The following is an 18,089-nucleotide window of genomic DNA, read 5'->3' as shown; positions in this document are numbered from 1 at the left end:
GACTCTTTTCAAAATTTTATCGCTCCTGAATGACTCACAGGGTACAATCAATAAGTCAAGGAAGAATATTCAAGAAAATCATCATATATTTTCTATGTAATTATATTTGATTCATATTAAAAGGAACTTAGTTCACTCTGGCTGAACAAAAATTGAAGAAAATGGTTTTCAGTTCGGTTTGGCTGAATGTGTTTCATGATTTCCAGCAATACAAGAAAAAAAGAAGAAGAATGGTTCGTATCATCGCCATGCATGTTGAAATGCATGTTACACATATTTATGTTACTATGATTGGGAAGAACTTGTAATTTCCCATAGAACTGGTTCACAATATAATGTAGGGAATCTATGTGCACAATAAATTGGTACAAGGCATCCAAAACGTATTCTATCTGTCTTTCTCTAGGGGGATTATCTATTGTAATAGAAATTATGTTAAATTAAGGTCCTCACGCGCTTAAAGATTCGAAAAAGACAATAATGATGTAGTTAAAAAATGTAATAATTGAAGAAAACCATGAATTTGTTCTGCCAGAGCGCACCAAGTTATTCGCATTTAGCACACTTTGGCTGAACAAGTTCATGATTCTTTATGTGAAGCGGATACCAGGAATGACACGAAATTCATCATTCCCGCTGTGCATGTAACTGCTTGTGCTCTATTGTTTAAAAATAGACACATAAGCTGAAAGTTGATTAATTTTATGACTGCCTGTTAGGGACAACGTAAAAAAATATTGATCGGGATTCGAACTCGTGTCCTTCGATTGGCGATTTGGCGTGCTACCTCTAGGTCATTTCGAACTGTTGAATTGAGAGCGAAAAACTCGAAACAACTTATGCGCACTCTGATCAAATAGGTTTGATAGCGAAAACGTCATTTTCTGAACAGCTAAAGCATACCAAGTGCTACTAAATTATTCGAACAATATTAAATTTATATGTCTTGTTATTTCATTACGGCTCCGGCATGGATCTATCAACATATTATATAAAAAGCAAAGGCGAGCGTTTAACGCGTGTTGATACCTTTTGTTCATACAAAAACACGATTTTTATATTAATGGTACTTGGTGCGGTATGGCTGAACAAAATTTCAATGAAAACACATCAGCACCACAAAAACAATAATTTATTTTACATGGGCCGTTCGCTTACATAACATGCTCAAATCCGTTGGTGTTAATCCTGTATGTTGTCCGGAATGACCACTATGCAATGTCTTAGAAAGAATCTGAAAAAAATGCCGTTTTGATTCGGAATACTCAATTACCTCCAATGAGATACTAAGGTTTATGGTTCGCTCTGGTTGGATACATTTCAGCTTTTACATATCCCGCAAGAGAAAAATTATGAATTTACACAACGAGGGACGATTTAAATTATACGATATTTGTTATGTGGAAAGGTTATGATAATCTGAATCCTCTTGTGTGAATAACTCATTTTTGAAAAAATTGGCTCTTGGTGCGGTTTGGCAGAACCCCGACCATATATAAGCTTTAAAAGTTTTGGATTTGGGTATGCGTTATGAGATCATTGAAAACGTTTTATTAATACTTATTTATTTATTTATTGTTATTCAATTTTTTTACAATATCGAACACTTTTGCATCATTATCAGTACAGTTCGAGTATAGTTTTGCTTTAATTTTATTTTCTGACAATGGAATGAAACAGTGAAATTTTTGGGTTCCTTGGATCGTTTTCGCGTTATTATATTGCTCGCTGAGCTCTGATGCCGTTAATTCGTACTCTTCAGTAGTAGTAAAACAAAATGATAATTTTGTTAAATCTTCTTCTTTTCTGCGATTCGCCCAATCAAATAGTTCTTTTGTTGTTTTAATTGGATGCTCACGTTCTTTGGCTAAACTTGCTCTTGTGGCCATGCGCTTTATGGTTCCTCCAATAGCATCACAAGGACCTTTGCCATGTGACGTAGCAAAGAAATGCCATTCTGCATCAATTCCGTACTTTGATTTAAATTGACATAGGCTCGAAAAATTCTTACGGTTTTTGTACTGCGATGCTGCTCCATCAGACATGAAATATATCTTTCTGATTTCTTTATCCTTATCAACGCGTAAAAAGTTAATCATTTTGGCAATGAACAAATTTACAGATACTGAGTCGTGTCTTAAATCTTCGGAAATTACAATAAAACTAAAATGTTCAATTTGCGTACTTCCATTGAAATAAATAACGAATGGATGAATTGTAGCTTGTTGTACGTTCCAGTGATGGGACTGCACTTCATCTTGCAATACAAAGCTATAGTTTTCAGAAAAATCACAAATGACTAAAAATTCACCATCTTGTAATGTATTTTTCGTATTTTTTAAAAAGCGGGATTGCTCTGTTTTAATAAAGTCGTGAGGAATTAAACTTTCTAATTTCAAGCATAAAAATGACACAAAACTCATCTACAGGTTTTACAATAGTTTCTAGGTCACACCTATCCGTAGTCACCCATTGCTCAAATGATAACTGATCAATATAATTTTCTTCAAACTCAGCGAATAAAGTATTTTCCAATGATGAAGAATCTGGACAATCCGAACAAGATCGTAGATAGATCGTTAATTTCCTTGAAGCGTGTATACGCTTCTTTCAAAGTAGTCATCATTAATCGTTTTTGGATTGCTTGACGCTTTCCATCTTTTTTTACAGATACATAATCTTTTTGGCCAGGCATAGCTCTACTTACTTCATCGTCTTCAAAATATTGAATTATTTTTTCTTTTGTCTCATCTGTTAATGAAGTACTCGACCTAGCATTTTTGGTTGCAAGACAGTTATTTTTGAATTGTTTTGCCTCTTTTGCTGTATTTCTATTGGTTTTGAACTCATCAATGGCGTCTTGAATAGACCACGAGCTTGGCAGCATCGACAAAATAAATAATTTTTCTTTCCTTGTCGTGGCTAGATTCGAGAACCTTTCCTTCATATTCATAATTGCCTCATCGTAGTCTGTATTTTCCACATCCTCAGGTCCTAATTTGAAGAGGTTTCTTCGTACAGCTTCGTTGATTTCACGGTATTTTTTCTCGGGATAATTGACGTAACCCATCTTCGTCCATTTAATCGGAGTCACTTTTATTCCAGCTATCCCTTCGTTGAAGCGTTCGATGTTGACCTTCTGGATGCACTCATCTTCTGATTGATTTGTTGAAACAGATGTCGCTGATGGTACCGTGGCAAGACTATCTGCACTTGGTACTTCTGGTAACTCCTCAGTTGTTGTCGGTGCATCTAGTAATTCCTCAGTTGTTGTTGTTTTCGAACTTCCTGCAACCTGATCCACCGATGATGTACAGATTGCCCGTTTGTCAACGTTTAAACGGCAGGACGTACAAATGCGTAAATTTGTATTCAATGTAGACATTGGAGCATAACCAGCCGCTTTCAGTTTATCTATGGTGCTTTCGGTGAGATTTCGTAGCTCTTTCGAACACTTTTTTTCTGCAAACGGCCTGCAACAGTTGAGAAAGCGACTACTTCATGTTGCTCGTTAGATTTTAATAAACAAAATCACTTTTAAGTTTTTACTGACTAGTTTGGTGTCGTTTGCTTGACTGAAGAAAAATTTTTACAATTAAATCTTCTATACCCATAGTGGTAGTATATTTTTAGCTTTTTCGTGAGTATGTTCATGGTATGTACCTATCATGTTTTTGATGTTGTTGAAGTTACTCGCTTTCTCCCAAATATGATTAACAAAGTCTATTCTCTACCAAGGCGGGTCTATACCCAGGTGTAATCAGATTTTAACTTTGTGGAGAAAACCAGCGCCGAGAAAACCGACCTGCTTTACGTATACTAGATCACCTGGGTATAGACCCGCCTTGTTCTCTACGAGGTAAACTTTTTGCAGGTAAACTAGTCGTATACCTGTATAGAAAACTTTTTTTGTAGCTTTTGTCTTCAATATTAGATTTCTTATAGGTTTCTTTTATCAAAAGGTTTCAACACTATTGAGAGAATTTTTCTTCAGTTACGTACAATAAAAAATATGACACTATCAAGACTTTAGATCACAACACTGGATCGCGTCTAACTTTCTAATAGATGCTATAATAGTTATGAATAATTAAATAAAATATCATGAAAACAACTTGTTAACCTCATGTGGTACCCTTAACAAAAAATTCAGCAACAAACTGCGGTCCTAAAAAAAATTAACAATGAAAAAAAAAAAATTTCACTAAGTGTCAAATTTGTGAAATATTTGAAATGTCATAACTTTTTTGTTTATTGGCTTACCATCACCAAATTTTTATGGTAGATAGCTAATATAATGGACCGTTTTCCCTCAAAAAATTACGTTGGTATTCCGATCGGGTTTTGAGATATTTGAGTTTTTGTGACAAACATAATGTTTTTTAATGCAAAAAAAAAATTTTTTTTTGCTGTGTGTATTTTTTTTGGAATCTTTAATTAGTTGTCTAACTTTGTTTCTTTAGTTGTCTAACAATCGAACGAACCGTTTTTGCTGTGCAGCTTTTTGAATATTTTTGAACCATTTTCACATACACCCTTTTGAAAAGTTAGTCGTGACTCAACTTGAAGATTTGATATCGGAAAATGACGATTTAGATGGAACTGAAAAACTGTGCAAAGTTTCAGATATTTTTGAAATGGTCGATCAGAATCGACTTGCATGCCTCCGTGGAATCCCTCAGTAATACTTGCTATAATGCCAGAAATTCTAAAAAAAAAGTCTTAGATCTTAAAGAAATGTCTGCTCTGAAGTTATGAAGATTCAAACTTTTATTTCTTGGCTCCTATTAGGTTTCATTTTGTTTTCTTGGTTCCTGTTTTGTCTCTTTTTGGTTCCTTTTAGGTATGTTTTTTGGTTTCTTATTTTTACGGATTACGGAGTCTAGAATTACATAGGGTTGATTTTTTAGCTACACTGTGCACAACATATATGCCAACGTTTGTCCTACCCATGGTTTCGAACGTGGACGTGTCTCTGGTCTAAGGTAACGAACGGGAAGGAAGCAACACTCGTACAACGGTCTAAAACTGTACCATTGACGAATTTGACGAAAATGCTTAAGGTGACACGTGAGACCATGTTATTTTCCCTATCTTTTGTCTCACTCTAACAATTATCATCAAAACTTTGTGGAAGCAAATCTCGAGTTTTAGTGAACCGATGAAGCTGAAAATTTATTTGTTTGTGCACTACATATAACGATACATTTTTCGCATCGATATATGCAGTGGTTCTTGAGATTTGCTTCTTCAAATGAATAGGTTGATTATGATGACGTCCCGTGCGGCCATAACCCTCAAAGCCCTGAGACAGACCTTTTATTCTCAATCGACTGGTGCTCCGGAACAAATAAGTTGAATCAAATGCGGTTTTCACTATGATCGGTCGGATGAGTAAGACTTTCGGTAATGCAAGATATCAACTCGGTCAAGGCTCGGTTGTAGTGTCACTTCCAGTCAACCAGGAGACAAACATGGATGCAACTCAATACTAGACATGCGACTACTCAAACCTCATGAAACGATCTCAGCGTAGCTGTTGAAACATGCTTCTTGCCTGTATTGACACTTCGTCCAGATGACCGGTTTCTGAAGAAGTGACCTGAACAACATGTTTTTTACATTGATACTTCAGCCATATAACCGGACAATGACCAGAGGATTATTAGAGAACGTTTAAGTGAAAAAAAATTACTAATTGAATTTTGCTGAATACTTCGCAACTCAATAGGGCGACATTCTTAAAAAAGCAGCAGATGACTCTTTTTCAGAAGTAGTTGAAAACGTAATTATGAATTAAATAAATCACCATGGAAGATGAACTAAACACACAATGTTATCTATTCACTTTACGCTTCATATCTATTCATTAGTTGTTTGATACAGTTTTTTTTTTTTAATTTCAAGCTATTTACGTTTTCATAATTTTTCATACGTTTTGACAGTTCTCGATGAGCTTACGTTGAAAGAAAGGAAGAAACGAGAAATCTGAGAAACGAGCGAAGTGCAGTGAGTAAAATACGGACAACAGTACCGCCGCTCGGCGGCCAATGAGAGAAACTGCATGTTCAAAAGGTTGTTGTCTGTATTTTCGCTGGCGCCAACTGTTAGAACGATGTAAACAGTTGTTACTCTATTATCAAATACAGAGTTGTAAGAATTTTACTCCATTTTCTGATAAACGAACCCAAATTTGTTGGATATACAAAATTGAAATAATTGGAAAATTCGGATTATTTTTCATATGCGTTACCTGATACAGCAGATCTCGAAATCCGGACATCTGGCCGAAGTATCAATACTTACAAAAGGCATGATCTTACAGTAGCGCTGATGTTATTTCATGATTACTAAAACTCTCACCTCTCAGCGAATACTTAAAAGATTTCAATTATTTTTGGAAGAATACTCGTACACATATCTAGTTTCTAAAAGTGGTCAAAGAATCTCGGGAATGTTCCTGTGGCCGGAATGATTACGGTGAATCACTGGGTCAGGTCGGGTGACAAGAGTTATGTGCTTCTGTGCCCCTGGAGCTAGGCAAATTTCAAGTCACGGATAATTTCTAGAATCGACTATAGCTATGGCTAATCGACCTATGGCCACATATAGTGGCCAATAGGTTTTAATTGAATAACTTTTTTCACAAGAGTCGGATTGTTTTGGATCTTTGCAATATTCTTTATCGTAAAGATACCTATCGAGATCTGTGTTCAGAATTTTTATAGAGTTCAATGGGCGACCACTGGCGATTTTTCTTTGCAAATGTAAGTTTTCCCATAGTAAATCCCATACAAATTTTGAACTGCTGGCGCTAAAACATAGTTTCTCCAATCAAGCTGAAATTTTGCACAGTTGTTATGAGACCTAAATGCAATCCAAAAAGTGGACTGGAGCGAGAATCTGAATTTTTCATACAACCGTGTCCCAGGCTGATCTCCATACGTTCACCGCAATGTGCGTCGGTACAAAAACACATATCCATGAATACTTCACATTAAATAAAAAAATGTTCTGGACCCCCCGACCGATTTTTTTGATTTTTGTAGCAATGAAAGAGCAAAGACTAATTGTCTTTAGTTCGAAATTTCAAACTAACCTATTTTTTGTAATAAGTTGCTCAACAAAGACACCGTGCACCCATTATAACAGGGTTGGAAGACAAAATGCATAACAATGTTCATTCAGTACTACACAGGAGCAGTGCTGTTCTCTTTGCATGTTCTTAACATCTCAAGTGGACTGTAAGCGATTTTTTTGGAAACTCTTGAGGAGTTCCATAGTCAACTTATTATAAAATTCTTTGCAATTCAAAAAAAAAAATCTTTTGTGGTTTTTGAGTGTTTATACTCAAATCAGAATAGACAATGCAAGAGTCTTCCGAAGTTTATGACAGATTGCTTTAAATTCTCTATGGTTTATATTTGACTAGAGCTTGGTTAGAGATTCTTAATAGATGTTTTTGCCATGCAGGATAGATTCTTGGTGACATCTTGATGTACATATGGTTGACTCCTGAGTTCTTTCCATGTTCTTTTGAGATGCTTCCTTGGAGAGTTTCAGATGAAATCTATATAAATAAAAATGTAATTATGTTTGTATGTCACGAAATAACTGAAGTATTCCGATGTGATTCTGTGTACAAAAAGTCGAAGAACTTTAAGGGAAAATTGAGAATAACAGGGTTAGAAAACTGATAGTTTTTTGGGTATAATTTTGTTTTACGTTATCGAACAGCCTACTGCGAGACAAAACAAGGTTTGTCGGGTCAACCTGAGAGAGACTCGCGAAGAGGAAAAATATCAACGTCATATGCAGCCCAGATTCCCCTCTCACGAAACGTCAAATGCAGCCCACCGCTGAAAAAGTGAAAAGTATTGTATTCAAAGTAAACTGTTATTAAAAACCTCAGTCGGCGGAGCAGTTTTTTTCCAAAGTTGCTGATAAATTTAGCAGAAGATTAATTATTTCTAATGTCTGCTACGTTTGCTGGCATGAAATTTCACTTCAAATGGGCTATTTATGATTCGATGTGATTTTTTTTTTTTTTTTTTTATTAATGACACTTTACACCATAGGGTGCATTCGTGTCAGACTAGGATGGTCACTAATTAACATTATTTTACAATTTATGTTACTTCCCTCATAGTTTGTTTGAATAGATTTGTGTCATGTAGAAACTTCAGTAGATTATTCGTGGTGTTTTCTTCATTTGCTAGGGCGTCTCTCAAACTAGTGGAGCTAATATTGTTTTCCTGTCTTTCTCTTTCATATTTCCTGCATTGCAGTATCAAATGTCGCACGTCTACAGTTGTTCCGCAACATTCGCAGGTTGGTGGAGGTTCTCTTTTTAATAAAAACGTATGGGTTAGTCGCGTATGGCCGATCCTCAGCCGTGTTAGCACACGCTGGTCGGCTGCGCTACCGCAATCTGCCCATCGAAGCGTGTCTTGTTTGACTTCCCGTAGCTTAGATTCGCGAGTATCGTACCACTGGTCATTCCAATGGCGCCGTATTAGCTGCTTGACAGCTCTTAACGCGTCCTCTCCGGGGAGGGGGGTTTCGATGGCCGGTTGCCTTCTAGCCTCGTTGTTGGCTAGTCGGTCGGCTTCGCTGTTTCCGCTGATGCCTGCGTGTCCAGGGATCCAACAGAATCGGACCGGCTTGGTCCTCGCTACTTGTTCGACTTCTTGGATCCACGGGTGTTTGGATTTACCCGCCTCCAGTGCTTGGAGGCAACTCGCTGAGTCAGTAAGGATTACTACCTCTCTAGCCACGTTCGGGATCGATACTGCCATTTTTATGGCGTATGCCTCCGCAGAAAATACACTGCACTGTTCTGGTAAACTGTATGTACCAGCCAGGCCTGTAGTGTGCCAGGCGGCACCTACTGTGCTCCCGGACTTCGAACCATCAGTGTACACGACGGTCGATTGATGGAAGCGGGTCGAGAGCAGATGTTGCACAATCGGGCGCACTTTTTCCGGTGGGTCGCCGGCTCTGATGCTCCTCTTCACATCCCACACTATCGTTGGTTTTTGCTTGTGCCACTCGCGATTGCTCTGTCTAACAAGGTGACTAACAACGGGAAGCGCTGATCCCGTAAGTTCGACCAGACGGTCCGATATCCGTTGTATCAGAGGAAGGTTGGTGTTCTCTCGACTTTTTGTTGCAATTCGGATGGCCACCCGCGCTGTGGACTGTGCCGCTAGGAGGTCAAATGGTAGCGTGCCCGCCTCAGCCATAACCGAGGTGGTCGGACTGGTGACAAACGCTCCGGAAGCAAACCGGACCATTTTGTTGTATGCCGGGGCTAGAATTTGCAGAGATGCTGGTCCTCCTCGGCTCACGAGGCCGATCCCGTAGATCAGTTTCGAAGTTACCAGTGCAGAGCCAACCTGCAGCAGAGAAGAACGATTGCCACGGGGAAGTTTGGAGCCGATAATTTGCAGTATATGTAGTCGTGACTCGCACGCTGTTTTTACCGCTTTGCAATGGGGTTTAAATGTAAGCGTACGATCAAGGGTAATGCCCAAGATCCTCAGACGGTTTGTCTTCGGGACGGCTGTTCGATCTATGGTGATCTCGTTTGCCGGTTCTCGGCGCGCATTCGGACTACAATAAAAGCAATTCGATTTCGTTGCAGATATACCGAAACCCACACTCTTTGCCCATTTGTCAACCGCTTTCACAGCGGCCTGTAGTTTTCGGTGCAATCCTTCGTTTTTTGCTCTACGTACAACGAGGAGGATGTCGTCGGCGTATAGGAGAATTTCGACTCCAGCTGGTATAATCCGAAAAATGGGCTGCATCGCAACGAGGAACAGCGTCACGGATAGCACTGAACCTTGTGGCACTCCGTTCTCCAATTGGTGTTCGAGGGACAATCGTCCTCCAACAGCCACCTGGAATGTTCGCTCCGAGAGAAAGCTGTGCAGCATGTTGATCATCCGACCTCGTATTCGCCACGATTTCAGCGTCCGCAATATGCCGTGTCGCCAGGTCGTATCGTACGCTTTTGACAGGTCAAGGGAAGCTATCAAGCAGTGTTCGTCGGTGTTTGGCAGCGATCTCTCCAGCTCGGCAAAATATGTGTCAGTGCCCCGTCCTGCACGGAAGGCGTGTTGACGCTTGTCAAGCCGATTGCTCGACTCTAGCTCCGTAATCAAACGGCGGTTGATGATGCGCTCAAACAGCTTCGCCATGCAGCTGGTGAGTGAGATTGGTCGGAAAGAGGCCGGTCCGGATTCCTGGCAATGCGGTTTCGGAATGGGAACGACGATAGCATTCCGCCAACTGGCCGGAAACTCACCACTTCGCCAGATTTTGTTGAGGAGCTCAAGAAGTGTCATCTTTACAGACAGAGGGAGACGTTGAAGAAGAGGGTACCCTATAGAATCAGCACCTGTTGAGGCGCCTCGCCCTTTGTCGAGAGCCCACAGAAGTTCGGCTAGGGTAATATCGATGTTATACACATCGCCGGTATTGGGCGAAAAATCCATGGACTCTCGTTCGGCTGCCGATTTCGCCATCTGGAACGATGGAGGGTAGCTTGAAGTCGCCGATCTTTCGCTGTAATACTTTGCCAGTTCTTCCGCTGCTTCTTCGGGATTGTCTGTAAATCCGTTCGTCCCCTTGAGTACCACCGGTCGCTGTTGTCGGTTGCCGCGTAATTTATTAACCGTACTCCATAGTTCAGTCGTCGTGCTGTTGGGTGATACTTTCGCCAAGAAATTTTCCCACGATTGCTGCTTTGCTAGGATGACCGCTTTTTTCGCCATTGCTTTAGCTTCCTGGAAGCTCGACAATGCTTCGGGTTGGTTCGGATCGCGCTGCTGAAGACGTCGAAGGGATCGCAAACACTTTCTTCGCTGACGAATTGCCGCCTTCACTTCAGGACACCACCAAGGTACCGATTTTGGTCCAATACGTCCACTGGTCCGCGGTATGGACTTCTTTGCTGCTGCTATTATCTTCTCCGTGAAGCTCTCTACATCCCACTCGACATCTGGGCGAATGGTTTCCGCTGTGATACGTTCGTACAACGGACCAATCTGCTTGGTCGTATAGCCATTTCTGCCGTGTCGTTCGGTGATTGGACCATCCGGGTATGGACACTGTTATCGGAAAGTGGTCGCTGTTGTGTGTGTCCGACAAGGTCCGCCAGGTGAACCTTCGCGCCAGACTCTCAGAACAGATGGAGACGTCGATTGCTGAGGTGTTACCCGTTGCCGGGTCGATACGAGTGGGGGAGCCGTCGTTTAGGATAACCAGTTGTTTCTCCAACGTTGTTTCGGCAATATATCGGCCAAGCGCGCTCGACTGGTGAGACCCCCATGCGAGATGGTGGGCGTTGAAGTCCCCCAAAAGAAGAACTGGACCGTCAAGATGCTCAAACAGATCTCCCAATGCGGTCTGACATTGAGCTGCACTCGGTGGGATATACACCGAAACTACGGTCATTTTTGATAGGTGTAAAGATGCGTGCAGCGACAAGGTGTAAGGTGGAGTCGATCTGTACACGCTCGAAGGGTATGCCTTCCCGAATAGCTAGGCCTACTCCGTGTTGCCAATAGTGTGCGGAGTTCGATGCTAGTAACAGCGTATACTGCTTGCCGATAAAGTCCTGAGAGATGACGTGCTGACCGACTTTAGTCTTCTTGGAGTGCTACCACACAAGGTTCGAGGTCGGCGATAAGGAGTTTCCAATTCGCTAATGTTGGCCCTTAGACCACGGATGTTCCATTGAAGGGCAAAGCAGCCGCCAGAGCGACAGTCAGTGACGGAAACGGGTATCGGAATGATGACGTTTGATGTTCTTCCGTTATTCGGCAAATCAGCTGGAGATGAAAAAAGGGAGCGCAGTAAACTTCTGCTGATGATTGAGCGTGAATGCAACTTGCCTGTGGGACGTTTTGCCCACACAGTGCCAGCTGCTGTCGAAACCATTACACTAGATCTACCAATACCAGACAACAGCCGGCACTGGGGGAAGAGCGTTGTGTAAATGTTTGTTCGATGGATTCCGGAAGGACCTTCTCCGGGGGATGTGAGATAACCTCTGGAAGAAACATTAGGCGCGGCAGTATTGTGTTTGGGTTGCTGTTTTTCAAGAAACTGACCTGTGGGACGTCTCTGCCCCACAGTGCCAGCTATTGCCGAAACTACTACACGATATCTTCCAGAACTACCGGCAACAGCCGGCACTGGGGAAAGACTTTGTGTAGTGTCTCCGGTGAGTTGGTTGTTATTTGCGAATCGTTTGGTTGCTGCTGGTGCTGATTGAACGGTTTTTGACTGTGCGAGTTGCCGAGAACCTGAAAGGATTTCAGGCGCGGCAGTACCTGTTTGAGATTTGAATAAACGAGAACTGACCTGTGGGACGTCTTGTCCCACAGTGCCAGCCGTTGCCGAAACTACTACACGACTGCTTCCAGAAACACCGGCAACAGCCGGCACTGGGGAAAGACTTTGTGTAGTATCTTCGGTGGATCGGTTGTTGGTAGCGAGGCGATTGGTTGATGTTGTGGCTTGTTGATCGATTTTTGCGGATGTTTGCTTATCTGAAAAAGTTACAGGCGAGGCAGTACCTGTTTGCGATAGAGTATTTAAGAGACTGACCTGTGGGACGTCTTGCCCCACAGTGCCAGCCGTTGCCGAAACTACTACACGACTGCTTCCAGAAACACCGGCAACAGCCGGCACTGGGGAAAGACTTCGTGTAGTGTCGCGGTGTTCTCGTTATTGCCTGCGTTACTGTTGGTTGATTTTGATGCAGAGTTGATGATGTTTCGGTGGATTTGCGATATCGTGGTGTGATCAAACGTTTCATCGGCTACGGAGGTGAACTCGTCATCAACGGGTTGGGGTAATACGTCCCGGATGACTCCTTCAGCCTGCCGTACTTGCGTCGGAAGAGGTACTACACTTTCCCTACTTCCGAACCGAAGAGTCTCAAAGTCCATATTCGTGCGAGGGTCGTCGTTGCATTCCGAACGTTGTTCGAGAGTGGGGTTATCGAAGACGTTGGTTAGGAGGTGTCTCCGATACCTCAGACTCTTCGCCGGAATAGTCCATCTGGGTGAGATCTTGTGTGCTAATTGCGGTCTTCTTTGGGGCGGGGCTGGTGTCTGGCGAGGTAGCCGGTTTGGGGTAAACGAATTTCGGAGGTCTTCCGCGCTTCGTCTCCTGAACAGCCGGGGAGTTGTTTCTAGATCTCGTCACTGGACCTCCCGCCGAGTGGGCAACACGTTGCTCTCGGTTGTGGCGCGGCTTCTCCGTAACGATAGTTTCGCTGGCATGGTGTACTCTCTCCGGGTTTGACTGCTGCTTCACCTGTTTGATGAAGGCCATCATCTGTTCGATCCTTTCATCTTTCCGTTTGCTCTCTTCTTTCATTTTTGCGATCTCCTTGTCTTTAGCCAGCATAGCCGCTTCCAACTCCTTCAGCTTCTTCTCGAACACGCTTTGCTGGGCGGCTACTTGGGCGTAACTACCTGATTGTTGCTCCACTCGTTTCCTCGCTTCCGGGAAACTCAGGTTTTCGCTCACTTCACCTTGATTACTTCATTTCTTTCTTATACACTGGGCACTGTCGATTGGTTGCCCGATGGTCACCCTTGCAGTTACGGCAGACTGAAACTTCACTGCATTCTTCCCCGTGGAAGTTTCGCGAGCAATTGACGCAGCGTTGCGGTCCAGGGCAACGGACACGAGTGTGTCCGTAGCTAAAGCAACCATAACACAGCATTGGATTGGGGTAATACGGACGTGTTGGAACGCGCAGCAAGCCGATTTTGAGATAATCCGGGTACGTGGTCTTACAAAAAGTAAGAATCAACGCCGGAGTGTTAACCTTTCTGCCTCCTTCATTACGAGTGATCCGCTGAACACGAATAACTTTCTCGCTTATCATCTCTTGCAAAATATCCTTCTCCTCCATCTGAATCAAGTCGATACAAGAGATCACGCACCTACTAACGTTCAAGTTCGGATGAGGGATAACTTCCACCTCGGTTCCGTCAATGAGATTTTTTAACTTCAGCAGCTTGGCGACTTGAGCGGGGTCTCGTACTCTCAAAGTACTTTGTCCCTTGTGCCTCAGATTTCGCGCTCTCAATTGGCCCACCAGCACACGCTTCAACTGATTTTCCGGTAATAAACGGATTCACCGGTAGAGCAACGCCATTTTTCCCCGTCAACTGCAAAAATGTCAATTCGCCGAATTGATTGGTCGGATCCATGTACTCCGGCAATCTTCTTCTAACAGACCCACCTGGGTCGCCGCTACTAGCGGCCGCCATTTTATTTCACGTCGGAATCCCTCTCACTGGCAACGGTCACCCGTTACCTACCCCAAATGAGTAAACAATAAGAAGAAAAAGGAAAGATCCTACCTTATTTACTCCTTCAACGTGAAAAAAATGCGGATGTCCAGAAAATTTTGTGCCGCACTGTAGATACGCGTTCACGGAACGCACTGTTGCACGTCCCAACTAACAGTCGACCACTTTTTACTATTTCGAAAATTTAAAAATTTTCAAAACTTTTCGGCACTTTTTTTTATATATATTTAGGCTCTTTAGGCGCACCGTGTCTCACACCACTGCGAAACGTTGAATGAAAACCGGCCGGCAACCGTCCGACTGGGATTTGTTTTGCTCTATCTGAGCGCGTGGAGCACAAACAAAATCACTATTTTCAGCCGTTTTTTCACCGATTTTCATGAAATCTTCACTGCACAACGATGCTTCACTATCGCAACCACTGATTCGCGCACGTTTCGACCGCGAAAATCGCGGAAAACTAGGGAAATGAACCTGGTTTGTATCGAGGCACGCACAAAGACAACCGGTCAACACGGTGTGTCGGAACCGATTCGATGTGATGCAAACTCAATCATTTTTTGCTGAGAGGCTCATGTGAGGATTTGAACAGCATGCGCATAATTGGTATAAACACAAAGTGGAATAAGAAAAAAACTCAGCAATCACAGAAAAAGAAGACCGTCTTCGCGAGTCTCGTCTCAGGGGTCAACTAGTTCTTAATATAATGCAGTTCCAAATTTTTGATCAACCATAGGTAACATTCGAGAGATTTCTCGCTTTTTATTTTGTAGAAAATCGTGTTATTATTTATCTGAATTTTCACAGTAGCTTTTTACGATTACATTGTGAATTCTTTATTAAATTTTTATTTCCAGGTTAGAAAATTTAAGGTTATTCTGAAGCTGCAGGTCAAGCTAGTCAAAATGAATGAATATAATAGATTTGCTGAAAATTTCAGCAATTATCCTTTAATTTCAAAAGGGCTTGTACTTCAATTGCATCATCAAAAAAACTTACCAAATATGTCAAGATTGTTGTGCCAATAGTGTTTTAAATATCATAAAACCCTTTGAACCCTTTGACATTCAAACGATATTCCTATGATAAGACAATGAAAAATCTGTAAAACTTGCATCACGCAACAATATGGTATTTTTTTCTATGTATCATTTTCATAAACAAGTATTTTCTAGAAAACTGAAAAAAAACTTTTGAAGAAAAAATATTACGAATTGATGTTGATCGTTTAATGCCTGAATGTGTGAGAGTTTTCAATAAAACGATCATAACGAGTTTTTTAAATGCGCTTCAAACTCACGACTTTGCTGATTCTTGGGATTTTTAAACAAATTTGACTATAAATGGATCATTCGCTAGAGTGACTGCTTAGGTATCAAATTACGAAGGTGATTGTACGCAACCCGTGGTTTTTCAACTGTGTCAATTGTCAGATTTATTATGAGCCAAGGCGGGCTAATATAAACTACTGCATGGGATTTCTGTGGGATATAATGGAGCCATCACATAAATTCGAAGAGGAACCATTGATGATGGATGAGAGAGGACTAGTCACCAACTGATCGTTGACCTGGATGGTCGTGAATCCAACAAGTGGTAACCATACGTTAAGACTAATTGTTCCTACACAGTTCGAACGAAAACGTGTAAATTTCTGAGATATATAATGCACATAATTGAGCGTGGTATATCATGGATATTTACATCATATGTCATGTAAACTTCAACTATATGTCATGTAATCCAGTAGAATCCTGTGCGATAACGTGACATATAACACATATTTACATGAAACCAGACTTAAATTTACATGACGTCGTGTTTACATCGCATTAATGAAGTTTACATGACGTGTAATATTCATTATTTTTAACAGTGTATTTTTAAGAAGAATAAATGTCTTGTGTGACACATAAAGACTAAGTTATTCAGTGATCAAGTCGCGTTTTGAATTATTGCTGTTTGCATTTGAGGTGCAAATCTTCACTTAATGTCCTTCAAATGCGGTAAGACAAAACAATCAAAGGACACCTAGCAACGATTGCATACATCACCGCCAACCTAGCATAGAAAAGCTTACTTTGACATCGGATTGCCTGTAGAAAATCTTACCGCGTTTGGTGTTCCTGCATTTGGTATTTGCGTTTCAAATGCACACAGTAATACAATAAGAAAGTGGACTATCGTGAAAACCTACCCTAACCTAGGATGGAACCCTTGAGACAAGGCTACATCACAAAGGTTTCAGTTTCAACCGACAAAAACGGCTACTATAGTTTACTAATCCCACATCAACTCCATCCAAAGGAGGATAGTCCGCAACAGTGAATTCTTGATTCTAGATTTGGGCAATTTCATTAGTAATTTCAAAGCCCTACTTCTAGTTACAAAATGTTCATAAAAAAGAGGATTTTGTTTTGCGAAAAATAATGTTCAACTCTGTGCAACAGCCTTTTCAGGGGTTTATAAAACTAAATTTTAGTTATTCAACAAAAAACATTTTTTTGTGTCTGAAACTTTTGTAGCATCGTATAATAGTAGTTGAAGGATGCGCATAAAAAAAAATAAGAAAATGATGTATCATAAGCAATGTGTGCACTGAAACATGAAAAAATGAACAGTCCTAATTCTGTCACACAAAGGGAACACCAGCAACATTCGTTCACAATAGTTTTCTATCTCGATAGTTGAAAGTTTTGATGGCCCTTTATTTAGATAATAACGGTAAATGAAGCACCGCGGCATGCGTTTCCAATTAACGCCCACCTCCACACACTTACCCTTGATGGGGCGTCACAGCATACGTTAGCTATTGCTAAGCGAGCTACCAAGGATACTGCTCCCGTAGCTGCTGGCTTGGGATTTAACGCCGGACCCATTACCGGTGCCGTTACCGTTAGCTCCAGCTGTCCCTCCTCCACCTCCTCCTCCGCCCCCTCCAGCTAGTCCACCGGTGCCATTGGGAATGATCGCCGTCGCCACCGATGAAAGCTGTGCTGCCTGGGTTTGAACCGGGACGGGACCGGGAACTGATCCTCCGGTGCTTCCCGGAGTTGCCACCACCACCGTTGTGCCATTGTTGGACGTTATCACAGCGTTTCCTTGCCAGCGCCGCCGGAAGCTCCGACGACTTGGCCCATTCCGTTGCTGCCAGCGAGTATCGAGTACGACGAGTAGAAGTTTGGTGATGATGATGTGTTGAGACGATTGTTTTGGAATGAATTCTGGCGACTGGGGGGTCACACTGGAAAAAAAGTTGAAGCACGGAGGGGAACACGAACACGGTGAATGGATGAAATGAAGTGACTTTGACTGACCCTTCCCTCCGCCAAAAAGGGCGATGATGATTGTGCACTTACCTGAGTTTTCTTAATCGATATGGGGAGTCTAGTGTTAGTTTGCTGAGGCCCGTTGACAACCCATACGTTGGTGTCGAAACGTTTTGTCGACTCTGGAAGGAGAGAAAATTGTAGCAATCAGTAATCAGTCAGTGTTCATGCTTTGATAGAAATGTTTGCGAGGTTTTATATTATGTGGCATTTAGCAATTGAGCAACAAAAACATCAAGATGATATTAAGGAGTACAGAAAGGAAATAATTATTCATTTAAAAAATCAAAAATATCGAACGATTTGATAGAAACTATTTCGAAAATAATAATTGCTTCAACTGAAATTAAACAAGTCTACTCAAATGAAGTCGATCGTTTAAAAATACTGTAAATGATGAACATCCCAACTCACC

At 41.7% G+C, this 18,089-nt stretch overlaps 1 protein-coding gene across 1 annotated transcript in view; it reads right to left on the bottom strand.

Moving 5' to 3' along the window:
* Window positions 1-17,796, bottom strand: part of LOC110680634 (PAB-dependent poly(A)-specific ribonuclease subunit PAN3-like) — a gene marked incomplete at its 5' end in the record, with an annotated part of 33,374 nt that extends 15,578 nt beyond the window's left edge. Inside the window, 2 exon segments of the mRNA XM_021856429.1 lie at window positions 17,228-17,589; window positions 17,705-17,796. Of these exon segments, the coding sequence (XP_021712121.1) occupies window positions 17,228-17,589; window positions 17,705-17,796 (454 nt within the window).
* Between the last annotated feature and the right edge of the window lie 293 nt (window positions 17,797-18,089).

Source organism: Aedes aegypti, unplaced genomic scaffold, assembly GCF_002204515.2.
Source record: "Aedes aegypti strain LVP_AGWG unplaced genomic scaffold, AaegL5.0 Primary Assembly AGWG_AaegL5_hic_scaff_1682_PBJ_arrow, whole genome shotgun sequence".
Taxonomy (NCBI): domain Eukaryota; kingdom Metazoa; phylum Arthropoda; class Insecta; order Diptera; family Culicidae; genus Aedes; species Aedes aegypti.
This window is presented reverse-complemented; position numbering and strand designations above follow the sequence as displayed.